This window comes from Pleurodeles waltl, chromosome 7, assembly GCF_031143425.1.
Source record: "Pleurodeles waltl isolate 20211129_DDA chromosome 7, aPleWal1.hap1.20221129, whole genome shotgun sequence".
NCBI classification, from domain to species: domain Eukaryota; kingdom Metazoa; phylum Chordata; class Amphibia; order Caudata; family Salamandridae; genus Pleurodeles; species Pleurodeles waltl.
The window spans coordinates 733,993,700-734,021,171 of record NC_090446.1 but is presented as its reverse complement, the minus strand read 5'-3'; the positions used below and the strand labels follow the sequence as shown (position 1 = coordinate 734,021,171).

The 27,472-nt window shown below is 42.1% G+C and overlaps 1 protein-coding gene across 1 annotated transcript in view; it reads left to right on the top strand.

Annotated features, from left to right (window-relative positions):
• The window catches only part of LOC138245536 (protein bicaudal C homolog 1-A-like), a 275,979-nt gene that overhangs the window by 76,617 nt on the left and 171,890 nt on the right, over nt 1-27,472 (top strand). Inside the window, exons 2-4 of the mRNA XM_069199212.1 lie at nt 2,338-2,375; nt 8,979-9,048; nt 16,782-16,861. Coding sequence (XP_069055313.1) covers nt 2,338-2,375; nt 8,979-9,048; nt 16,782-16,861 — 188 coding nt within the window. The remainder of the gene's footprint in view (nt 1-2,337; nt 2,376-8,978; nt 9,049-16,781; nt 16,862-27,472) is intronic.

The window sequence follows — 27,472 nt, the reverse complement described above, 5'->3', positions numbered from 1 at the left end:
GAGCCAAGACCTTTTGATTTTACTAAACCTATATGTATAGTATACTTATTTTCAGGGGCTTTCAGACAGCCTTCTCTATCCAGTGACTCTTATTGTGTCATTAACATTTTTATACTGCTCACTGTGGCATACATTATGGGGAAGTGGGTCAGTCAACTTCAGCCATTGGCTAACTTTACTGTGAGTGACAGCATTTTGTCCTTTCATATGGAGCACATCCATAAACAAAGTAGGTCCCTTCAGTGCCAGGGAATGCTAGGGTAATGTGTGCTTTTAGAGAGTAAAAACAATTTTAGCTTTTAGTAAATTTTTTTTTTTTTTAGATTAGCACTACCCGGTGGCTTCCTCTACAATAATGTTTTGAAGAAATTATGGCAAAGAAAAATACTCATTGAAAAAAACAAACAAGCATTTGCAATGCAGTGGGTCTCACGTTTTCTCGAGTTAGAGCTATTAGCGTCATAAATTCCTAACTGGACTTTTCTTGCCACATAAATTGAAAATGAAAAGTAAAACAGTTGACAAAAGCAAGCCGATTCAAAGTGGCATTCAAAGTGGCACGGCTACCACGAGCATGAGCACAAAGGAGAGACACAAAAGGAAAAAGAAGTTTGTTCGTAATCAAATTTATCGGCAAACCTGCAATTATCCATGTAACAGGGTCGATTGCCAAGGCGGCAACCAAACGTAAAGCATTTACCAATGATAATAAAGATTTTTGAAAGGCAAGCCCATGAATGAGTGATAGTGATGGGCGTGGTTAAAAGTCCACAGATAGTTTACAACAGGCAAGAGCGCTTGCGTGCTCGACCTAAACATTTTTAGACAACTTCAGACCTGTTGGCTTGCCAATACTTGTTTTTCTATGGCTCTTGCACGCCATCCTTTACATGGAACTAAAACAACCCCCACACAAGGGCACAGAGGGCACGCCCCAAATTTTGAGGATCCCTGGTCTAAAGAAATCATCTATTTGAAATCTAAACGATCCAAGGAAATATATTTAGCCTTTTTAGATATAGACACTTATAAGGATTTATGTAGCCTTCCTGATCAGTGATAGCGTGATAAATGAGTACGCTGACGACTGGGATTGATCCCCGCGGAAGTGAAGGAGGTTGTTTCCTTGGTAAATAGAAATGAAGGCAGTTACTCCTGCTGTCTGGGTTTCTTAAGTAGTCTCTGAAACCGTCTTTAAAGGTACCCCTTATTTATTCTACCTAGGAATCCACTTGCATCCCTTCATTCTATGATGGAAGGTTTTCAGGTGTCAGAATACTGTCAAATAGGAAAATGTTGGACTTGCTTATTGGCGTTTTTTATTTTTTGTAAATAGGGGTTATTTTTCTTTGTTGTTTTATGTACTTATTATAACTGGGTGGTATTTTTGCAATGTGAATGTTACTGCGTATCAAAAGAGGGTAAATAAGATTATGAATATAATGACGAAGATGATGATGATGGTGATTATTATTTGGAGATCCTCAATACCGGGTTTCCGTGCCGGCTCTGGAAAGGGGTACATCGATCATTCATGGTTTTGTGAAGATACTCTTACTCTTATTTTTATGAGGTTTCCAGCAAGTAAAGAAGCATTTACACCTTTTCAAACCATGTCATCAAAACTGTTTAGTGGAGGTGGTAAAGTGTGGCACGAATATTTGTGCATATCTAATGTGTTGCATTTTATTGCGGTGGTGATGTATTTTTTGTGCTGTTGTGTTTTTGTGCTGCAGTGTTGCACTGTGTTATGGTTTTGTTGTACTCTGAGTACTGTAATATTTTCATGTTTAACTGATTTGCTGTGTTGTGTCCTGTTACATTTGTGCATTGATAGCTTGCTTGTGGTTTGCTTATATGTTGTGTTCTGTTGAGCACTGTAATTAGATATGTCATCAAATGCTGCTTCATCTCCTTCCATAGGCAGCACATTCCTTCGAAGTTCAAGTGATAAACACCTATTTACCACTGTCTAAAGTAGGAAGGTATGGTTGAGCTGGCTCCTCCACAATTTAAGATACCAGTCTACCCAAAACCATGGCAGAGAGCAGTCATAAGTTAGCGGTTTCAATGCTTCTTTTATGTTATGCAGCCTCAAGACTGAGATGTCCTCCCACAATCAAGCCAGAAGTTCTCCCCTTTTAATTGCCTGCATGTTTATTTTGATCTGCACACTTGTATATCATTCGCCTAATTCAACAAACATGTTGTGATCATAGTTCAGGAGCAAGGCAAAGTTTTAATGAGTGCCTCACGAATTATCAGTTGTTTTCTGTGTTGTTACACGTAACCAAGTTCCATATAGTTTACGTTTCTTCTTTCTTTTATATCTCTCAGATGAAAGTGGCCTCTGTGGTGAAGAATTCTTTCAGAAGGTATGTGTACTTTATTACACATTTGTTAACTAAAGTTTAGCCCTGTTGCAGCTACGACACCAAATACATAGGTATTCTGTTTAAACCTTTAGGCTATAAGGATCCCTAACACATGGCATGTATACCCTGATTCTGAGTGTGAGGGACAATATGATCATGGTTCCTCAAGGATTCCCGGGTTGGTCAGCATCGTCTTCAATCTACCAAAGAGTACATCAGGAGCACAGCTAAACCTGGAATTTTACCTACTCAGGCAGGATTTGGCATGCAAAGCCGACTCCTTGAAGAACTTTCATCTTGTCACCGACTCAAAAAAGGCAGTTTTAAACAAGTTATCAGTTTAATTATAGAGGACAGAAATTATACCAATGATCTGTCCCGGTATTTATCAGAAGAGATCCAAGCTCATGAAATATGCACCATCTAGAGAAACAAATCAACAAGATTAGCCCTAAAAATGGAGATTAAGACACAAACAATAATGTTAAGCCGCGTGACCAATACCACTGAGTTGACAAAAAATTTATGTAGGCTTTGTGATCACAAAGATGAATTGTTACTTCACCTTCTACATTGCTGTCCTGCACTCAAGCTAGAGCAGCAAATGTATATTAAACTGATCATTCTTGCGAACAAAATTAAATGTTGTAGCAATGCACTAAGATATTGCCATAATACAAAGAACAGTTCAGAACTTTTCCTTTGTTACAAATGTCCTTCAAATAGTTTTAAAAAACTTTTGCATTTATCTTAAACACTTGACTTGGTTTTATCGCATCTTACCAATAATCTGTTGACAGCCTCTGTCTTAGTTGATGAGTTTTAGAATGTGTGTTTTATTACTTTTTAGTTAATTAATTGGTATGAAACATAATTACTGTGGTTACTAGACATTTAGATTACTTCTTCAGTATTTGGAATGATTTCAATTCATCAAAAACAATGAACTTACTGCTACTACTGTGAAATTTCACTGTATCCCTAGCTATATGACTTTTGCTATCACAAGTCCTGATCTCCGAATTCTTTCTCTTGCTCTTGCCTAGCTAGTATGTCACCTGTAAACTAAGAGACATGGAGAAGACGCTCCTGTCAGGAATACACTATACAGAGGTCTGATACAGCTGTGTCACCACCATATATATTCCACAAACCATTCAAAACAACATTGTTTTTCTACTACTAGAAAAACACAGTAATGGATCACAATGTTTTTTTCTGACCACAGACCAGTGTCTCAACTTCCTTCTCTGAGTAAAGTCCTGGAAAGGACAATGTTTCATCAACTGCCCAGTTTGGTTGTCACCTATAACATTTTGCATGGTGCTTTGTTTTGAGCAGACCACAGCACTGAACTTATTATTGTCTCAGTTTTGCACTACTGGAGACTATTAGCGGGTTCAAATACACTTACTACTCTAATTGTGCTGGCTCACGGAGTTTTTAACCAACAGATGCTTTCAAGTAAGATTGTTCCCTCTCAAACCTTCTCATAGGCCATGCTCCTGTGATGTCCCTCAAGGTTTCATTATTTTTCAACTTCTTTTTAATTTGCACTTAACAACTTTTGCCAATTTGATTGTCTTTCAGCCAAAATGTTTTTTTCTTTTTGCGAACTGCACCCACATAATTGCTAACTTTAAAAGAGGAGATATCATAGTGACTTTTAATATGCATAGCTGTCTAGTTCAACATTGGATTAATTCTATCTTAAGCAAAGTCCAAATCTAAGATCCTAGATCCATTCAAAACCAGACGTGGCAGTCCCAGACAGTTTCTGGCCTTCTAGCCTGAGATCCTCTCATTCTTTGGTCTCAGTGGCAAAAAATCAGGGCACTAAGATTGATGCTGTGCTAACCTAAACTGAACAAGTGTCCGTGGCTGTTAAGGCATGTTTATTCCAACTACACTGACTTAAACAAGTGTTTAGCTATTCACTTAATTCCAAACAGTTTAATTTTTTCATCAAGAAACTACAAGTGGTCCAAAATTTCACAGTGAAGTTAGCTAGCGGTGTCCAACAAAGCTTCCACGCCTCTCCAGTTTTGGTACAATTCCACTGGTTGCCTTAAAAGAGAGAATCATGTCCATGTTTCTTTGCCTGAGCCAGAAAGCAATTAATTCACCCAACAGGTCACCCTAAGGTCTTGTTTCCCATTCGTACTGCAGATCAGCACCTCATCGGAATCTAACAATTTTTAAGTTTTGATGTAAAACAGTAGGTGTCCAGGCCTTTTCAGAAATAGCAATGTAAAACTGGAACCTGCTCCCAGATCTACTAAAAGATGATTCAGACCTCTTGGGTTTTAGGAGAAGGCTCAAGACCTGACTTCTTCCCTGCATCTAATGTTGGCATTTGACAGCTACAATAAGAATGTGCTTTAACCTGTTTTTAGCTCCATGATACCCAAGTGTGGTGACAGATGCACTTTAAAAACAAGCTAAATGTAAACATAAACATATCAATAACTGCGGATTCATCGATGAGAAGGGACCCTTGCAGCTAAATCCCACTGTGTGGACTGCTAACCTTGAAATCTCATTGGTACCTCTAGAATGCTATTGTCATCAGGAAGCAGGCAGGTGAAAAGGAAGTGCTTGAGGGTGAAAAAGAAGCACATCCACCATCCACAACTGAGGTCCTTAGTGAGTTATTCATGGACCAGTTTCCTCTATTGCACCATGTCAGGAGGCATACTAACTGTCAGCGGGGGTTGATGAGCATTCCCTCCTCTACATTCTTATAACACAAATAACCAAAGATACATTAGTCCTCTCACTGTTGACGAAGGGGTATGCTCAATATTTGTCACATCCTCTTGCATCATGGCCACGTGATTGATGCTACTTGCATGTCAGTGCCGCTGGCACCCCAAAAACGTTTGCAGGAAGTAGTGGGGCTCCTTTCCTTACAAGCATTCAACCAGCTCTGTGCCCAGAGATGGAGCAGGAACAATGCAAGACATCCACAAATACACACAATAGTCAATAAATGAGACACACAACACAAAAAGGAAATCCACACCAATTTATAAAAATAGCAAGTATTTTTGTATATGTTTAGGCATCAGAGATTTTTTTTTCAGGTAAGTACGTTTTTAAATAGAAATTCTTTTCACTTTGAAAAGTGGACATTGCAGCTTCTGAGTTCTGCATTGTTATCATATGGAAGGAAAAACAAATTCTGCAAACAGGTAGAGTAGAGCAACTTGCAAGAACAATTTCCAGGAGTTAAGATGTGTAATGGGCAAGGTCCAAGGCAACACCCACAGTACACCACCAGCAGCTGAGGGCAGCCGGGTGCAGGGTGCAAAACAGCATTGGGTGCCCAATGCGTTCCAGTGGAGATTGGACTGGCCAAGAGGCCAATCAGGCTGAATCAACAGTGGGATTCAGGCCCTCTTCTCCACGGATCAGGGGTGATGGGTGCAGAGGTGTCTTCAGGTGTCAAGTTTTCTTTACCAAAGGGGTCGCAGTAGAGGAGGCTGCATGCAGAGGCTGCAGGTGTTGTCATGGTGTCCAAGAGGGGTGAAACCACCATGGACTCAGGCTCTGGAGGGCTGGGTAACATTGTTGGCACTGGTGGTCCACTTCAACTAGGGTCAGTGCAGCGGGTGCAGTGATGACTTCAGGTGTTGGGTTTTGGTGGTTCCAGAGGCTTCAGAGTCCCTTCTTTTGCGTTTGCTGGAGAACAGTCCGATGTTCATGGGAGGTCTTGAGTCTTTTTCAAAGGCAGGCAGTCCTCCCAGGTTTCTGGAGTCACAGCTGCAGGACGAGTCAATTTTGGTGCAGATTTCCATGAGGGATGCAGACAGGCCAGCAGGGTTGATACCAGGTCAGCTGCTACTTTTCTCCTCTTCTGTTTCCGTGGTTCTGCAGTGACCTTAGTCTTCTTATGCCATCAGGATCTGCTCCTCTGGTGCCAAGGGCTCCCTAAATACCGAATTTAGAGGTGTTAGGGGTGTGTAGGGTAGTAGTCAATGGGCTATTGACCCTTTGGGTCACTATGTCCCCTATATGACCACTTCCTGTAAGAAGTGAGCGTAACCCTTTCCCAGAATTCCTAGGTATGTTATCTCAAAGATGGCTACCTTTGTCATTTTGTGTCCACCTCGCAATAGCCCACCTTAGGGATTGTACTAACTGGTGGGTGGCACGCCTACCTGACTAGCTATTTTTCCCACCTGCCCAGTCTTCTCCTACGAGGGGAGCCGAACTCGCATTTCAAAGGCAGCAGCCCTTTGAGGCTTGCCATCCTAGGAAGGCTAATCAGCAGGCCATCCTGTGGGAGGGGGTGTTTCACATCCTCCTGGACAGGCTTTTGTTCTGGACCTCCAGAGAGCAAAATCCTCTCACCCTAGGGGGCCAGAACAGTGTCTCTGGTGGCAAGCTGGCAGAAACCAGTCAGCAAGAATGCCAGAGACCAGTAGGTTTTTAGGGGCAACTCTAAGGTTCCCTCTGGGTGTATGTATTGGTAAATTCAACACTGGCACCAATACGAGGTGTTTGACACCAAACATATCTATCTTCAGTGAAGCCTTCATGTAGCTGGGGATTGGTATTGACCAGTGTCTAGCACATGTATTTAATACAGCTTCCCTTGCCACTTACTATGCCTGAGAATTGACAAAGACATAGCTGAGGCATATCTGCTCTTGCAGATATGCCCTCATATGTAATATAATTCACCCTGCCTTGGGGCTGTAAGGCCTGCTGTAGGGGTGACTTACATATATTGTATGCAGTGTTAGGGGACATGGCACACAGGCTGTGTGCCATGTTGTGTTTTCACTTTTGTCTGCACCAAGACACCCAGCCTGCAATGGCAGCCTGTCATGTGCTTGGTGAGGGATCCTCTCGGGTGGCACAATTCGTGCTGCCTCCCTTAGGGACCCTCTTTAGTACCTCAAGCCCTAGGTGCCAGGAGTACCATTTACCAGGGACTTAACAGAGGGTCCTAATGGTTTTGCCAATCATAGAGTTTTTGGGGAAAGAACACTGGCGCTGGGGACCTGGTTGGCAGGGGCCCAGTGCACTTCAGTCAAAGTTGCATCAAATACCAGGCAACAAAAACCCAGTTCCCTACACTCTGCAAAAATTCAAGATACTTATTTTTACTTAGGTCTGGAAACTGTAAAGAGAGAGATGACTGGATGTGTATTGTGGACCTTTGAGGAAGACTGCAAGGCATTCCCGCTCGTCTTCCACAATGAAGATGTTGAGAAGGGAAGAATGGACCACGTGAGCAGGCTTCTCCACTTACAATATGAGTTGGAGATCCTCCAAGAAGTTGTCAACCCCATCTTTGAGGCTTGTTTTCAACCTCCCATGAGTACCTTCTTGATGCCCCAAAACAGCAAATGCAAGATTTCACCTCTTGGATGGACAAGGAACTTAGGGCCTGAGGTTGGCGGACGGGTTACTCTATTTCAAACGTGATGAATACCCCGTCCTCTGTATTACAACCCTTTTATAGCCTATGGGGATTGTAATACGGCATACAGGATATCCTTCACGTTTGTAACCGAGTAACCCATCTGCCAAACTCTAAATCAGGCCCTTGTAAGGGACCGGTTGGGCTCATTTCTATATGTCTTTTCCCCAACTCCTTGAATTCTGAAGGTTGTCCAGAAGACCAAGGATGCACGTACATCTTGGTAGTCCCGGCCGTCCACACCAAGCCTGGTATTTGAATGTACTTCTTCTTCTACAGATAGGTAAGGTATGATTCCCCAAGAGCATTCATAGCCTGTCCACTGAGCTAGGAAGAGTCTTCCATAGCCCCCTTCCACTGCCCAGTCTGAGCATATCAATTTTGAGGAGCAGACAGTTTGTCACCTAGGCCTGTTCTCAGACGACATGAAAATTATGCTAGTTCCCAGAAAGCTTACAGGGAGCTGGCATAGGCACAGGCAGCGGCTGTGGCCATCTACAGGCATGTATCTGTCAGATATTTATGCCCACATGCGTTTCGTCATCAGCATGCAGTTAAGGCTTTCCCCTGTTGCAAGGCTAAATTTAGCCTAGAAGTTTGGTGGAAACGTTTGACCCAGGCCTGAGAGGCCTCTGCTGCCTTCTTTTACTGTTCTCCTTCTCTCTCTCTCATCTGCTGTGTATGTGCACATAAGTTAAGGATAGGAAAAAGCAAGGACCCAAAAGTGCAATAAAAGTACTTTCATGGTGATTTCTTTATTATCCATAAGTTGATCCCATCAAAGATTCTCCCACCAAGCCTGTGTCATCTGTCAGGAAACTCTTCCTGACTCTTCTTTACAAAGGCAACTGGTGAGTTAGTGCATACATGTATCGACTGAGGTATGCCTAATGTAATGAAGTAACGGGATTCTGTATTGACACAAAAAGGGTCTGCATTAAACAGAATGCCAATATCTTAATAGCGGGAAACAGCTTAAATAGTTATGGTAATGGAATGACTCCCAGGGTGACTTTTTCCTTTTTATTCTACTAAAGTAAAATTATTACACTTCATAGGTACACTAACGTACAACCAATATTAACTCATTTAAATGCATACTTAAAAGTAGATTAATTTCACATCAGTCACAATTGTATATTAACATTTCTTTGCATCATTTTGTACAGGTCATGGATGAAACCAACACAGACATAAAATGGCCTTCAAAACTGAAAATTGGTGCAAAATCAAAGAAAGGTAAATCCTATTTATAAATTTTATATAATGTTTCCAACAGCTAGAATGAGAGTAACACAGTGATTTATATCATGATAGAAGAATACGTATGGACCTAAGAGTATGTAAGCAGCAGAAATGCTATCTACATTCAGATACATTGTCAGCAGCTGTAGAGGAAGATTCTTTGGTAGTACATGTGTGTTTGGTGTGCATCATAGTTTGTTGTTTAAAGCCGGCAGGTGGCATGTGCTTAGTGAGGCTGCTTTTGCTGTAGTGACAAACTAGATGGTTCGCATACAAGGAGCGTCTCCAGAATTGTCCAAATACATATTATGAATGAAAATGTTTTGTATGCAAAGAAGATCTGACTGCAGGAATAGGAATAAGGTGAACCTGTTCCATGGACAGGATGTGTTATAAGGAGAATCTAATCGCTTAGGACCTGATTTAGATTTCGGCGGATGGGTTACTCTGTCACAACGGTGATGGATATCCCATCCGCCGAAGTATAAGTCCCCTAGGAAATAATGGGATTTATTTTTTGGCGAACAGGATATCCGTCACTCTTGTGACGGAGTAACCCATCCACTGAAATCTAAATCAGGCCCTTAGTCTTTTCTTTGTCACATAGGTGAGAACATTTTGCTATATTATTTTGACTATTGTTTTCTAAGCGCACCTGGCATTTTTAGTGTGTAGTCTGGACAGATTGGATTATTTTCATACAGAACTTTCTATATGATGCAGAACAGCTGAGAATATCAGTGGAGGTCTTCTATAAAGTAGGTGCTCTTAGAGTTTGTGTTCAGTTAATATGCCTTCTGGGGGTTTAAAAGATATTCATTTAGGAGGCAGGCTTGATTTGAACACATTATTTCCATAGTCTAGGGATGAATCATAATCTCTATGCTGTCACTGGGGTATGGCATATGTTCGCAGGACGGACAAGAGATACTCTGCTGCTTCCATGGCTTATAAAACTTTATTGAACTGATTAAAAGAGCCATAAATCTAATTTATTTGACTCGGTCTACCGTTGATATATTGGATCAATGTTCCTGAACACTTAGAAAACAATGACTGCTTATCTACTTTTATTTATTTATTTAGTTACTGCATGTCTAGCACTACTATTACCCTGGGCCGCCCCAGTGCTAAGATGAGAGCTACAAAGTGAAACAGAAGTGCATATTGGAACAAAACAGAGAGAAATAACTTAACGAAATGAAAACGTTTTCAGTAGTGTGTGGAACCTGGGGTGTGTGGTGGTCTGGAGAAGCTCCAATGCAAGGTGTTGCAATGTGTGGAACCAAGAAAGCTGCATGATGTACCTTCTCCTCAGGCATACAACTGTTGATGAATCTCAAACTTGAACTGTTTGTCTTGTGGATTAGTCAATGATGGATGTTAAGTCTTTGAATGCCTCTGACTGAGGTTGAGATTGTGCATGACAGCCCTTCTTTGACTATTTAAAAGCTCTGAATAAGAGATGTATGTTTTTATTTTTCATTTGCAAATTGAATTGCCCCACAAATACTTATCTCTACCACATTGAACTATCACAGTGAGATCAAGAGGTTCCATGTGCAGGTTGGAGAGAACTAAAGAGAGTAGAGATGCCTAAAATGTGTTAGTGAAATCAGATAGTGAATTGGAGGTAAACATTCCCATTCAGGCATATGGTGGATTAAACATTTTAAATCCACCATTTTGTGTGGCTTAACAAGGCTTAACCCGTAGTCAAAGATACTGATGGATGCTGACAGACCTTAGAGCACTAACTGAAATATTTAACTGACACTGAATGTGGATAAATATGAACATGTACTGGTAGTTTTATAACATATTAATTCTGCAAAATTAATACTGACTTTAAGACTTTTTAGTGACAGAATTAGTGATAATAATATAACTTCTCATCCTGGCAAATGCATAAGACCGATTTTAGTCCATGTAATGACAGAAACATGTTGGCGTTAACTACAGTGGAGAGATAGAAAAGGTCATAATCAACCACCTTCATTTCAGTTTTTTCAATATTGTGGGATGGGGCACTAATAAATGAATCCCTCCTACATAATTTTAATCATAGGCCCTTTGTGAATAGGTTCTGTTTATTTTGCTCAATACATTCTAGTGACTGCAGTACTAGATTTTATCAGTTTGTATAAGCATCACACCCTCTTCTGGAAGAGATCATAACTGGAGCCTCCGGATTTAGACATTTAGATCAGTGTTTCCTGAATTGTGTTTCGCTACCTAGTGGTCACCAGCCGATATTTGGTGGATAGCAAAAGCCCAAGCAATAAATAAACAAGCCTTTAAATTCTGCATTTACCTTGTCACATTTGCTTCGCTTCAAAGACAGAGGTCAAATGTCAGTCTACTTCATCTGACAAATTGCTGTTTATTTTTTAACCTGGGTATTGATGTGTACAAATTCCTCTCACTTTGCAATCAGAGAAAGAAACTTAAAGTTAATTATGTGACAATCATGCTGGGATACAGTGAGAGTGGAAGGAAAGGATGCAGGATATAATTTTTTGTAACACAACCAAATGTAAATACCCACAATTTATACCCATTTTAGAAATATTGATTCAAAGATTTCAGGCAAGAGAATGAAGACAACTGCATAAATTAACACATTAGGTATGGGGAGTAGTACTGATTGCAATGCACTCCCTACTAAGCAGTCAAACCATTCACCAACCTTTCTAAGCCTCTTTCCAATCTCACCAATTCAAGAACTAACGGATTTCCACAAATCACCCTCAAGAGTTTTTGATTCACAAGAAACATTAACAAAATTTGTTGTATAAGCAATAATAAGCTTGCTGTTATCAGAAATGAAGGTGAAGCACTGTTGTTTCTGCAGCACACAACCGACTCTGCCCTCCTTCGCACTATTTAATGTAAGACAGGTTTGCATAATCATAGCACATTTAGCCATTAATTCTTCATAATCTTAGAGAATGCTATCGCTGGGTTAGAAGCAAGAAGATTAACAAGTGCAGATAATATCCTAATCTTCACATCATTCAAAGCCCCAATAGATGGAATCATAGCATCTAACTCATCCAACCAAATTTGTCCAAATGAACGCTTCATTCACATGGTAATTCCAAAGCAAGGGAGCAGGTCGCTACCTAATTATGGGGCAGGTTAAAATAGACAGTCCTACCACAAACATAATAAATTCCTCGAAATTGTGGCTCCTCACCAATCAAAAACTCATTGTCAATAATTTAACCCATTTCACATTTGCTCTACCCAGTGAATTTCATTGAGCTAACATTTTTGAGATTTCTAACTCACCATACAAAACACTCCTCATGCTCGATTCTCAGTCTTGGATGCACATTTGAATACCTAAATTTCTCTTTAACTACTATTTATCCCCTAATTGTATTAGTTTCTTCCCATCATCTCAGCATTTACACCCTCCTTTCATTAGACTCTTTATTAAGCTCTTCTTACACAATCTACTTACAAACATTTTTATGTCTTGTTAGTTTCCAAGTTAGGTTGTGCAATTATGTTTAAGTGCTTTGACAGCAAATTGCAATTCCCAGAGTCTTCGGACGTTGTTCCAGCGAAGCATCAAAATCTGAAAGATATGATGTCATAAATTCTCTATTGTAAAATACACTAATATAAACATTACAAATCAATGCATAAGAAAGAGCCAATTACAAATAGGTGGCTCCCTCTGCCACCGATGACTGCAAATATGTACATACAAAAAAAAACTCTCATGTTGAGTGTACTAATATATTCCTCTAATAAATTTGAATATACATTTTCTTTACAGTTACCTGCACACTTATCTCTATATGTTAACTTCATATCTATTACATCATTGTGTGTAGTGGTTAATTCAATTTGCAGGAGAAATGCATCCATCTGGCGAAATCAAACATAATAATAGGCCAACTAAAATCATTAATATCATTATCAATGAAGATATACCAAAAATGTTGCAGCACCCTTGTCTGCTTATAACCATCTTCTACAAAGTAAAACTTTAAATGGGCCAAGAAAACTTCCAAAAAGCTAGAAAATCAGGAATCAGACACAATTATGTTTTTCATTGTTCAGTTCATCAGCACAGTTCATACATTTTCAAGAAACCCTACTATCTCTAGCTCATTTTAGATAACTAATGTACAAAACAAGCAAGACATGGAAATTGATTAACAAAATTATGAAGATAATACTTCTTGTGCGTTTCAGAAGGTCCAGGTCCAAAAAGAATCAAAACTGTACTAAATTGAAGGTGGTTCATCTTCTTCTGGTTCGTCTTCAAAGATGAACTGGCTTTAATTTATCCAGTCAAAAAATTCCACATCAAACTCATCATCTAGAGAGACTGATGCTAGATATGTCCTTGCAGGTGATGAATATTTTCTTTTTGATACTTGCTCTCTCTCTCGTTGGCCTTTTGACTGACTGTCAACGGCTTTCTCTTGGGTGTTGAGACTTGCATTCTCAGCTTCACTGTCTCCTAATCTGGAATCTCAGTTTCAATTTCTTCTTGTTGATCGTGACTTTGTAATGCTGTTTCTTCCTATTTTTCAATGTTGTGTTCTTTGTCTTCCTCTTGCAGAACAGCAGTTTTGTGTCCCCCCTCTGGATCCATGCAGTGAACTCCAGCTTGACACTATGAATCAGTGATTGTTGCTACCATGTCTTTATTTGCAGTATTCACTCTTTTCGTCTGAACTGCATGGATCCACTGTGGGATTATGGCACACTCCAAACAGGGTTAGTCACAAGTAGCAACTGATGTGGCCCTTTCCTCTTGGGTTCCAAACAGTTCACATGAACATATTTAGTCCCCAGTACCACTTTCCTGGTTGAACTGGACTTCTTTTGTTGACAGCGTTCCGCCTTCACCTGATGAGAAACAGATTTCAGCATATTGGCCAGACATTTACTGTAGTCCAATACAATATCATCACTTATTGGTACAAGTGCTGCTGAAGGAATGCATGGGATTTGCACAGCCTTATCCATGAGTACTTTGTGGAGAGAGAGTCTAGTCTTTTTGTTTGGAATATTTCTAATTCTCTTCAGTATATGCAGAATTGTATCAGGCCATTTAAAATTTGTTGAGGCACATACTTTTCTAGGCTTGGACTTTATGATGCCATTCATGTTCCCAACTTCGCTAGAAGCCTCAGGCCTGGAACTGAAGTGAAACCTTTGCTCAGTTCATAAGATGTACACAGTAGTGTTAAAATTGTATTCTTGAAGAGGGTTCCTCAGTCTTTCTCAATAGAAGTAGGCCTGTCAAACCTGGGTATTAATGCTCCTAATGGTAGCTTGTCCACAGTCATGCTATTTCTTCTTCTAGTTGGATAGGCTTTTACCCATTTGGAAAATAAACAAATTATTACTGCAATAAGACCATTGTAAACAGGCATCATAATAAAGCCTGCTTGAAGTCTTGCAAATGTCCTTTCTGACTTTCCTAAATGAATCATGGTCACTAATGTTCACTTTCCTTGATTAATTCTTTGACAAGTAATACATATTTGCAATAAACCATCTGCTACATCTTGGAAATTAGTACTGTGCCAATATTCCTTAAATATACTATCTCTTCCTACATGGTTTTGGCCACAATTGAACCTGGACATACCTGGCAGCATTGAATCAGGATGACCATAAGTGTGATCTGGAGTTACCCAAGCATTATTATGATCTTTCTTACACCCACCTGTTTCCCACCTTTTCTTTTAATCCTCTGGTACCTCCTCCTAAAGCTCTCTGAATTCACTCAATTTTGCCTGTACTGTAATCCACAAAAGCAATCCACATTATCAATGTCATTAATTTATGTCTCACTTTTATGTTGTTCTGGATCTTGTTCTGGACAATTGTATCTCTAAACAAATCGATCTATTTAATATTTTTTTATATTAATGTGTAGGAATTTCAGAGGCCCTCAGCCCTGAAAGAGAAACCGCCCCTGAGAAACTGTATTGTTCATGCTTTCGTTTGGTTGATTCAATGCATGAGGTCCTAATGAAGTTTGTATTCATGTATTGTTTCCTTTGTAGTTTTCATTATAAAAAGCACCCTTTCCTTCTATTTCATGTATGCATTTTTATCCTGCACTTTAGGCTTTTATATGACAATTAATTAAGAGCCTGATTTATTTGTTGCTCAGTGCTTGATTTGTAGATAAAACGTGCCAGTTCCCAAAGCTCCACCTTGAAACACGCGGCTGATGCATTCAAATGTGTGAGCACTGAATGTTGAGGCAGTATAATCCTAAAGCCATTTTGGGCCTCTTTAATCCATTTACAGCCACTCCGTGCACCTTCAGCTCAGTCTTGCAGCTTTCTGTTTTCTCCCTTTGTGACACTTTTTCATCTTCTTCCACCTTTCCCATATGTGTCTTTTGTTGGCAGTAAATGTCCGATGCAAAAAAGTGCCGGTCCTATAAAATAAGTGCCGGCCCCCACGCCAAAAACCATTGGCTCAAATTAAGCACTGATGTTGCTGAAGAGGGTGCACCATTGCAACTGCGACTGAATTCCCTGCCTCCCAACATAATGGTCTGCCTGCCTGATTTAACTTTGGGTGACCATAGTTTGATGACAGCGGAGGCTAGTCTGTCTCCGCCATGGTCAAACTCTTTTGACAGCCCAGCGGAATAAGGTAGTTAGTGGGCAGACATGCAGCGTTTTTCATTGCCCCTCACTACCAGGAAAAACCTGGCAGTAAGGGGCACTGAAAAGTGCTCAAAACCCCCCTTGCTAGGGGAGGAAACTCCCATGAAGGGGGAGCATTGTTTTTTTTGTATTTTCAAAAATGAAATCCCACTTTTAGAAAACAAATAAAACAAAATTGTAAATTTGACGTACGGCTCTGTCATTTTGTTCGTCATTCTTACAATACATTGACAGGAACTAATGTGATAGCAGCTCCGATCAATGCTTCAAATATCCAGTGGGCCAGTGGACATTTAAGCATTTGGCAGGAGGCACTTCTTTGAGGGAGATGGAGTAATTTACACCATCACCATGGTGTAGAAATGGGTCCGCCAAAATATAAATCAGGCTTTTTGCCTCTTATTTAATTTCTGTAATGCATGTAAAAGTGCTAAGGACCAAATGGTCTTGTCCTCAGCACAGACAGCTCCAATAGTTGTGAGTACCAGACCAGCTAATTTTTAGCATGAGCCTTCATGGTTCTCACTGTAATACTTGTCAGTCTTTATTGTGAAGCTCAATGTGCTTTTGATTTAATTTTGAAATGCTGCTTGATATTGAACACATATGTTGACCAGGTCCAATTGAGGAGCAACAAAACCCTTCAAATTAACACTTCTCTGACTGAAACGATTTAATCTGATCTTTAAGAAAAGTGCTACATAAGACTTAAAATATACTAAATGACAGAACCTTGAGGTGAAACACACAATTGGTTCTAAAGTATCTAAACTCACCTAAAAGTGTCAAAAATGTATTTCTCTGTTCAGTCATTTTGGATGTAAAAGTGTACTACACACATTTCTGGTTGCAGCACGGCCCTCTCTGCATGTGACGCACAGGGAAAACTCTCTTTTCACGTGTATTTAGAAAATCTGATATCTTTATCAGTTCGACACCTCATGGTTCACAATCCTGAGCTGAGTGTTTGAATTGCTAGTAACTATGCATGTTTTTAGTCTTATTATTACTTTTTAAAGCATAACTAGCAATGTAGTACAAATGGAATTGTTTTTTTCTTTTGAGATCCATTCGTGAAGGTGGAAGGAAAAAGAAAAGATGTATTAGAAGCAAAGAAAATGATATTATCTGTGCTTGAAACTAAGGTATGTTTTACCTAGAATTGTATTTCAAATGCATTTAATTGTATGTTTTTACACTTTATTTTGATTGTATGTGTTAGAAATGGGGCCTTTGGTTGGCAGTCAGGTTACCCCCGACCAAGCAAGGACCCTCACTCTAATTAGGGTAAAAGAGAATCACCCTCAGCTAACCCCCGCTCACCCCCTTGGTAGCTTGGCACAAACAGTAGGCTTAACTTCAGAGTGCTAGGTGTAAAGTATTTGTACCAACACACACAGTAACTTAATGAAAACACTACAAAATGACACGACACAGGTTTAGAAAAATTGAAAATATTTATCTAAACAAAACAAGACCAAAACAACAAAAATCCACAATACACAAGTGAAGTTATCAATTAAAAACCAAAAAGAGTCTTCATGTAATTTTAAACACAACTTTAACGCTGTTAGCATGGAAATGTACCTGGGTGCGTCAAAAATAACCCAGCACGGGCGAGTGTGCGACAAAAAGGGCTTGTGATGTGTCAATATCACTCACAAGCAAAACCGTGAGTCGTTTCTCCTTCAGTCGGGTCGGCGTGCGTCGTTTCTTCTCTCCAGAGGAGAGCGATGCATCGATTCGAACCGCACTCTCGGGTCTGGGCAGGCCTAGTTTAGTTTTTGCATGCCCAGCGGTGTTTGCATTGGAAATCCTGCTGCACGATGATCCGAAAACCACGCAGCACGGGTTGCGATCTCACCAGCCTCCGTCAACGATGCTGCGCATAGTTTCTCCAGCTGTGGGCGTTGATCTTCCGGTCCCATTGCAGGCGAGCGTCGATTTGCAGCCGCGAAGCCGGCGTCACATTGTTTTTTCAGCTGCAGATCGGAGTCGCGTCGATCTTTTCCCCACACAGCGGTTGGTGCATGGATTTCTCACTCTTGGCCTGCCAGCTTCTCCTTTCAGGGTCCCAGGAACTGGATGGGCACCACTTGGCAGAGTAGGAGTCTCAGCAGAGGCGCCAGGTGCTGGCAGAGAGAAGTCTTTGCTGTCCCTGAGACTACAAACAACAGGAGGCAAGCTCTACTGTACATCAAGCCCTTGGAGAGTTCTTCACAAGAAGGAAGGAAACACAAAGTCTAGTCTTTGTCCTTTAGCACAGGCAGAAGCAGCAACTGCAGGAGGGCCCCACAAAGCACAAACACAAGCAGGGCAGCTCTTCTTCCTCAGCTCTTCAGGCAGAGTTACTCTTGGTTTTCAGAAGTGGTCAAAAGTCTGTAGTTTTAGGTGCCCATCTTATACACTTGCACATCTTTTTGTCCTTTGAAGCAGGCCTACTTCAAAGGAAAGTCTTCATGTTTGTGAAATTCTGCCTTGCCCAGGCCAGGATCCAGACACACCCCAGGGGATTGGAGACTGCATTGTGTGAGGGCAGGCATAGCCCTTCCAGCTGTGAGTGACCACTCCTCCTCTCCCTGCTAGCACAAATGGCTCATAAGGAAATGGAGACCACGCCCCAGCTCCCTTTGTGTCACTGTCTAGTGAGAGGTGCAACCAGTTCAACTGTCAAACTGACCCAGACAGGGAATCCACAAACAGGCAGAGTCACAGAAATGGTTTAAGCAAGAAAATGCTCACTTTGTAAAAGTGGCATTTTCAAACACACAATCTAAAACTACACATACAGACACTGCAGTGGCAGGTCTTAGCCATGTTTGCAGAGCTACTAATGTGGGTGGCACCTCCAGTGCTGCAGGCCCACTAGTAGCATTTGATTTACAGGCCCTGGACACCTCTAGTGCATTGTACTAGGGACTTACTAGTAAATTAAATATGCCAATCATGGATGAACCAATTACATACACATTTTGTATAGGAGCACTTGCACTTTAGCACTGGTTTGCAGTGGTAAAGTGCCCAGAGTAACAATAACAGCAAAATCAGAGTCCAGCACACATCAACAACCTGGGAAACAGAGACAAAAGGTTAAGGGAGACCACGCCAAGGATGAAAAGTCTAACAGTATGGATACAGAGATGTGCACTGACCAGAATAATTCACAGAACTGGAGTATCATCCGACTAAGCAATCAAGCATCAAGTCTCGGAGATATTACCAATCACATACAATGTAAATTATCATGTACACTCAGTTAAGCAATTTGGCACCCTATGTATGGTGTTCCACAGGAGTTTCAGACTTACCAACCCCATGAACATACTATGTTTTTGTTTTTAATCTTTTCTTGTGTTCCGTTTCACAAAACATAAACAGCACAGATTAATAGTCCCATGTAACAATCCAGCAAATATGATATTTGGCATCCCTCCTCATACCACCGTACTCAGGACATGTCATGAAATGCACGTTGTAACAATGAGGACAGTGTACAACCAAACAAATCCTCCTCTGTCAGCAAACCCACCGTTATCACTTTTGCAGTGCTTATGGTTCCCATTCCGTGATCTGCTGTGGCGTTCCTTGCACTCCCATCCAGCAGGTGCCAGGTAACCATTTAATTAGTGGCCATAAAACCCGTTGATAGGGACACTGCCTGCCAGCATCACCAAATGAGCGGGTCAGAAAAACAAAGTGTCAGCAAGGGCATCTCCCAACTCAGATTGTGTGCCAATGGTGCAAGTGTAGGGCGGGGATGCATGACACCATCTGGGATTCTCAATCTGCCCATGTTGGAGGGTGAATTTACGATATCGTTTCTCTTTCATATCGCTTCTCCTGCCCACCTCATGGGTCATAGGTATCGGCACTGCCCATTGGTAATGCTTTGCAGTCACAAATCAGTAAACTGTTGCTCAGCCAGATGTAAGAATGGGTTCCAGATCGTCTTGAACAGTGGGAGGGAATCCTGTTGTTTATAGATACACCTGTTATATGTGGCTATCCTGAAATGTTCGACCATCTATTCTTCGTATTTGGGAGTGACAGGTGTTCTCTAGTGCCTAAGGACACAAATGTTTGCCACTATAAGAGCTGTGGCCATTCATCTGCACAAATGCGCGGATGTGTCCTCTGTGTCAAATAGATCGAGCAAAAGAACCAGTATGGCTGACTCCACAACATGACAGTGAATGCTAGCATGCAATGTAAGCCAAACGCTCTGCCAGTGTGTATGTACTCAAGGGAAGGACCAGAGAACGTGTACCATGTTGCACTCTGGGTGGGGGAACAAGGGGGTGGCGGGAGGGAAAACAAATTAATAAAATATAAAGAATTAAAACAAAAATTACCTGTACGCCGTGCTCTGTCTGCCGCCGCTCACCGTCTCCTCAGCATGCTGCAGGCACAAGCTCCCAGCCTGCCCTGCGGCCAATCCTGACTGCTCAGAACAGCATCAGGATTGGCTGGGAGCACCCATCCAGGGCACTCCCAGGCAGACTGGGAGCCTGTGCAGGCTCTCTCCAGCCCACCAACTGTGTTCCTGGGCTGGAGAGAGCCCAGTGCGCATGTGTGTTTGGCCAGCCCGATACGGCTGGCCAAACACACATACGCTCTGAGGTGAGTGCACTGTGTACTCCCCTCAAGTGCTTGTCACCCCCGGGGCCCGCCCCTTTTCAAGAAAAAGCTAATAAACACAATTCTTTTTTTTAAAAAGGTTTTGCAGCTGCCAGTGCTGGCAGGGGGGCGACGCAGCGGCGGGGGAGGGGGTGACGCTCTTCCGCACTTATGGAGGAGCCACCCCTGGGTCCAGTCCTCATATGTGTATTGCAGAACTAGAGCTGCCTGCCAGTGTCTTAGTTTCTACTGTGTAGGCGCTGAGTAATGTTTGTTAATGAGAGTCTGATACAAGTTAGTGATTGCAACTCAAGATTTCCCCCATGTCCGCAAATACTTCTGAATCGAAGACCAGTGGGCAGTCCAGAGCCTTATCTATCGGTGCATGTTCGACAGTGTTGCAGTTGAATATAACACCAGTGTTGAGAACGCTGGTGTTCATATTCAGTGCAAAGCGACTCAACAAATTTAATGGAGCCATCAGCACCGTAGAGGTCTCCAGTTGTTTGGAATTCTGCCACCTCCCATTGTGGCCAGTGGATCGCCTGATGTGCAATTTGGACGTCAGATTTTCGCCAGAGTGGTGTTTTTGGTGCAACTGATTATCAGTGCCCACAATTCTGTACTCATTCTTCTAAATCTTTCACATCTCTTTCACAGTCGGCAGCAACCAGTGATGCAACGCGGTGCCCTGATATACAGTATGAAGTGTGGTGGGGCCCCATCACGGCCCGCTGAAAGGGAGACCCAGGTAGCCACTAAGAAGTGCACAAGTTGCGATAGATGATGAGGGAAATAGTAAAGATACAATCTGGTAATTGCAGGCCTCCCACCCTTATGTCTGAGTGGAGTCATGCTGTTTTGAGCCATGTTCTTCTGCCTGCACAAATGCATTGTTTGAATGGCATACGAAGCGTTGCTTTCGGCATGTGAGGGGTAGCATGTAAAAGATATCATTAAACCTCAGGGAAGTCACTATTTTCACTATCTGTAGTCTGCTGGATGGAGATATGTTAGGTCAGACCTTCAAAAAAACTAATTGACAGTTTTGGTTACAAAGTGCTGAAGATTATCTGATAAATGATCAAGTCTTCGTTTGACCAGAATGCCCAAGTACTTCAATCTGGAAGGTTTCCACGTGATACCATAGTCACTAGGGATGTGGTGTATTGGACAATCCACATTGACAAAGTTTCACACTTCCCCCCAATTCATTTGGTAGCCTGAGAACACTGAGAAAGAGTCAATAGTGGAGATAAAAGAGGGGACAGAGACATCTGAGTCACTGAGTATCATCCGCGTAGGGTAGAATCTTAACTGGCCCGCGTCGGTGTTGATGCCCTTAATATACCTGTTTTTGGCTCTTATTACCCAGCTACTCCAAGGCAATGAGAAACAGGAGTTGAGACGGGGGCAACTCCACCGTGTCCGTTGGAACATGTGCCCCCCACAGTCTATTTGGGTGGTAGTATTTAAATACAGCCATTTCACCTTAGCTGAGTAATCAGAGCCTGTATCCATCCTTTCCATGGTGCAAAATAGGTACTCCTAGTGTACGTCATTGAATGTCTTTTTAGCATCTAAAGAGTGCAAGATATTGTCATTCTTATCCGCACTCACCTGCAACCAGAAATGTACCCAAATTTCCTTATAGTTTCCGAACATCTGTCCCGGTACAAATCCCAATTGCTAGTAGTGTATTAGGCTTGGTATAACTTGTATAAGCTGCATCAGCAGCATATTTGCTAATATTTCACGTCGGTGTTGATTAAAGAAAATGGTCAGTAGCTGGGACAAGGGGTGGGGTCCTTGCCCGCTTTCAGGGTAAGGCTGATAATGGCTATTGTATTCAGGTCAGAACTTGCCCTTATAGGTCTTATTTAATAATGGAACCATCAGCTGCTAATTAGTCTTGTAAAATTCTTTATGGAAGCCATCATCTGCTGGTGCTTTGCTATAGGGCATTGCCCCCTTACAATTGTCTGCCCTGCTACTACAAGTAGGACCGCTCAAGCAACATTGATTCCCTCTGGTGCCAGCCTTGCACTTCAGCACTATACAAGTTCTTGAGAAAGCACACAAAAGTGTTTGGCATGTCCACTAGGTGGATTGTGAGATTACCGTCTTTAAATATGATGGTAGAGTTAGCTAGCCAAGCTTCACACTGGTGTAGTTGTGCTTTTCCCCGCGCTGGTAATATTCCCATTATAAGCACATTAGGGTATACCCTGCTTGTGTTGTGAAATGCATGTTGAGAGCGCATTCCACCTGCTTACCTGCCTCAGCAGTTAAGGAGACAGGCATGTGATGTATTCTTTGGTAATGATCATGAATCGGCAACTCCAGTCGCATTAGTCTGTCTCTAGCCAACCATTTCCGGATGGCAGTCTCTCATTAATTCACCTTTCACCGCAGCTTTACCGACCACCCATAAGTGTTAAGGGGATAACACCAATGACTCGATTTCATCCATTTCGGCGTGAGATGCAGCTAATGTTTTCTTGGCTGGAGGTGTTTTGTAGAGCAGTATTTTAAGGTGCCAGCACCTAGAGGTCTGGGTTACATGTCCCAGCTCGAGCTCTAACAGCACTGGGGTGTGATCCAAGAATTCCCCTTCTATGATCTGAAAATCTCTCAGCGTCTGCAACACAGGGTTATTCAAAAGGAAATTAATCTTAGAGCGCATCCATAATCCGCAGATATAAAGGTGTATTCTTTATCACGCAGATACATTAGGTGCCAAGGGTCCATCATTCTGTTGTCCTCCACAACGTCTAATAATATTCCATGGTCTACGACATCATTCCAGATGCATGGTTCTGTTTTATCTATATGGAGATCTAGCTCTGTGTTCCAATCTATTACCACCATTATTTTCACCCTCCCAAATTCCCTTAGGAGTGTAGAAATGGAGGAGAATAAACCAGCCCTATTGTGAGTAAGCGTCTGTACTGACCCCGCCATATCTGCTAATCAGGTTCCCCCATTTATTCTGCACCGTGCCTTGCAGAGTTTTACGGAGAAGAACGGTCACCCCACATCTCTTGGGGGAGAATCCTTGGAGGGCTGACTGACTGCTTGATAAAGCTTCCACTAACGAGCCTACACACCTAGACCATTTTTAGTTTCTCCAATTACACTTGCCCTCAGGTTATGTCAGAAGATTTTGTGGCCTAGTATGCTACTACTTTCTCCACTTAATAGAATGGCGAAGCGATTTTACATTCAGTGAAGGAAGTCTAAAGGCCTGAATATGAGTTTCGGCATTATTTATCTCCCCTGATAAATAACAATACAACGGGGTATGTTATTTATCAGGAGCAATAAAAAACACCTATTACGAGTTTATGGGAAATAACATGCAGATTTTGGTGTTTAATAAACTAAAACCCACATGATGTTGTAAATACTGTATACTGCTGAAATTTAACCATACTTCAGTTATTTAACACATTCGATAAATAGCAGATAGGTTAAAAACCTTCAAACTTGTAATTCCGACTCACACCTAAACAGGGGTTAACGTCCGGGTAAGAATATTACAAGCAACTCGTAATCAGGGCTTAGCGTAGCATAGCATTGGAACACCATTGCCATACCTTAACCAAAGCTCTGACAACTAAGAGAGGCCCCAGGAAGCAAGGTACAGGAGGCCTAGAGAAGTAGATTAGAAGAGAGGAAATGGCTTGCACCTCCGGCCACCGACAATTGGGTCCACCCAGACACCAGTGTTGGCCAGTAGAGTGGAGGGGGGGTTTGTGAATGGGGTGAGGGGGTGTGGCTCCTATGAAGAATTCAGTATATAACAGAGGGGTTTCAAAGCCTAAGAAAACCACAATGTCCATTCACAAATGCCTGATTACAGAAAACAACTAGTAACCAAGAACTTTTGTTGGTTGCGCTTACTCACAACCTCCTGCTACCCCCAGAACATTGATGAAAAAGAAAACCCCCAAAGTCCCCCACTCTGTACATAGATCAGTTTTGAACCATATACCCTCCTCACCAGAGTGCCTCCTGATGGATTAACCTGTGACATGCATGCACAACCTACAGTCCCTCAGTGTAGAGGCCAAAGTTGTTGGAATTAGGCTACCCTTATTTTCGTAGAATCCCACATTATATTTGGAAAGTTCTTACCTAGTCTCCAAATTTGCCAAGCCCATAACTGGCTGAAGACCACAATGAAACCTTCAATGGAGAGCGGGACTTGTCTCTATCCCTAGAAGCCTATTAAGAAGTGTCCCACCTGTTTCCCCCCTCCCATCTTTTCGGCACCACATCCTACTTTCCTCGCTCCCAGGAAGGGTCTCCAAAATTGCCACTGCCAATCAGCATTGTTGCGGCATCCCCTTCCATGGTTCTTTCCTGTGTATCTGTGGCCTGTGAAGTTTCCATGTCTCTAGTGCCTAGGGAGGCCAGAAACCCCTCAGGTCACAAAGTTCACCAAATTCCCTGTGAGTACCATTCACATTTAGGAGTGTTGATGTGGGTTCCAGAAGGCTGAATCGAATATTGAGCTTCCACAGGGAAGGATGCAACACTAGGAATTTCTTCCTACGGATCATGGTGTTTTGCAATAAGTCAACAACAATATAAAATTTGGAGACTCTTTACAGAAACAGGGCCTCTGTCATTTCACAATTAAGATTAAATTCTGGCCCTGCTGATGGTGCAAGAAGCTTAAGAGGATGGGTCATGGTGAAGTTCTACAGTAATCTGACCTAATGATGAGGGCGCTGGACCTCTAGTGGGGGAGTAAATGTGATGCCAATCAATGTGGACATGAATGCTGCAAGTAACCTCTTCCATATTGGCTGCCTGAGCTCCCTCCATTATCCATAGAAATGGGCATTGTTTAGTCTGCTGCAGTCCTGTATGTCCCCCATCGTCCTTGCTTTCTACAATTCCTGGCCCCAGTATGGTTCCTCTTTCAAGGTGGCCATGCAGTCCTCCAGGTCAGCAAATCCTGTCTGTGTCATCAAGTCACTGTGGGAAGGAGCCCAACTCCTCCCACAACGACTTAAGGTCAGTTGCCATCTATCTGGTGTCATCTCTGACTAAGTCTGTGGTCATTTTAATCAAGATTGGTTCCTGCGTCAGTGTATCCAGGCTAATTTCCCTCATTTTGTCTTGTCTGCAGCCTTCCTTTCCCGCACAACATCTGCTTAGAGAAGTTGGCGCATCGACTTCCTCTTTGACATCTGCTCACTGTGTCTAGAGAGGGGCAGGTAACTAATGGGTCAGGTAGCTCAAGCTTTCGTTACAGTATGCAGCGTGACAGTTGCTACTGCATGAATTCCTCCCCTTCTCGACTCTACTTTTCTGTACACAGTTACCAAGGTCCAACTCATAGGGCTTCCCCCGGCTCACTCCACATTGTAATCCAGGGCTAAAACATATTAATCAATAGGGAAAGTGGGAGAACTTGAGTGAAAACACCCTGTATCATCCTGCATTTAGCACCACCCCTATGGGCTTAGGCAGGGCAGAATGCTGCTCTGCAGTGTTGTATGGTTCAATATTGAGCATGCAGTGGTGTCAAGGCCCTTGAGCATCACAATGGCGCTTCCTAGACCATGAGGAGGCTGCCTGAAGGAGACAGTGAGCTTGCGGTAGTAGCAGTGAATGGGTGTGCAGATAAAAATTGGACCCAGCTTTTCCCACTTATAGCATGAGTAATTACAGTCAAATCAAGTAGGCCCCACACTGTAGATTAGCACGGGGTATAGTGATATTGTATTTGCTTGATCCCATGCCCCTGCGAGGAGACGTGTGAGCGCTGCAATGGCAGCTGCAGCCGATGAAGGAGGAGCATTCCGGGCCGCTACAGGGCTCCTAGCGTGAGGTACCACTCGCCTGATCGCTTGGCCAGCTGCCTTAGTTGTCACCGTCATGTTCACCATTTGGCTGGGGAATGGAGGACTGGAACCACTCCCCCAGGGTTCATGGGGCGTCTGAAGCTGATTTCCATCAGCTGAATAGAGGTCGTGGGTCCCAGGGATGAGTAGGAATGACAATTGTGCCGAGAGTGGTAGCTCTTCACTGAGTGCTGGACATCTTACTCAGCTCTCCTCACCCCAATGAACATACTTAATAACATTCTTTCTTTTCTATCCTTCACCTAACACAATTAGGCCTTCTATTACATATATTTTGCACATCCAAGTCACATGTACAATATGGCACTTCGAAGTCACATGTACAATATTGCTAGTACAATATGTCTAACATCATATTCAGCCTTGTGGTAAAGGTCTCACATGCAACGTTTGTACCCACTCCTGCAATATTAGAGGTGGTCTAGCATTCAGCAGATACAACAATTCATGAAGGAGTTCCATCTATTCTGTGAAGTCTCTAATTTTACCTCCATCATGACCTTCATGTGTAGTTCCTCTACTAATGCCCACTCCTGCATGGCCTTAAGCGAGCACTGCATTTTAAGCCTAAGTGATTGGGTTCAGTGGATTGCTTTTCCTCTCTTAGCTAAAAAGCAACTCAACCTCAAAAACCTATGTTTGACTTCCACCCTTTTGGGTTAGATTTAGGCCCAGAAACCTTCATGAGTTCCTAGAGATAGATGCATTGCACTCCCATGCAGCTTCACTACTATTTTCTCTCAGTATTCCTGTATTTCAGGCCATAGCTTTGCTATATAGGAACAAAATTGGTACCTTTTGCATTACATCAAAGACATGATGAGCATTCTATGTGTGTTTTTTTAGCACTCTGGGGATCAAATATGCTCTATATTGAGTCATAAACTGAACTAATTAAAGACTTGCCTTCCTACAGATTTTCCTAGTATTCATCCGACTGTTCCTGTGAAAGTGTTCTCTTAATCAGCCTTGTCTATGTACTGTGACCGTGCTTCTTTTAATTTGCAGAATTTGCAGCCGGTGAACAGGTCTCTCATTGTGTTCTATCCTTTTGTAATACTTTTAACTACAGTAATATGTTGACTAATTTTCTTATACAGCAACATTTCATACTTGAAGTAATTTATTCTTAACACCAGTCCAAACCAGGCACATAAGGCTGATCAAGTATAAACCCTTCATCAGATTCACGCCTACCAAAAAACACTGTCCAGGGTTTGTGTCCTGTACGGTCTTTCTAGCAGCTTTTGACCGATG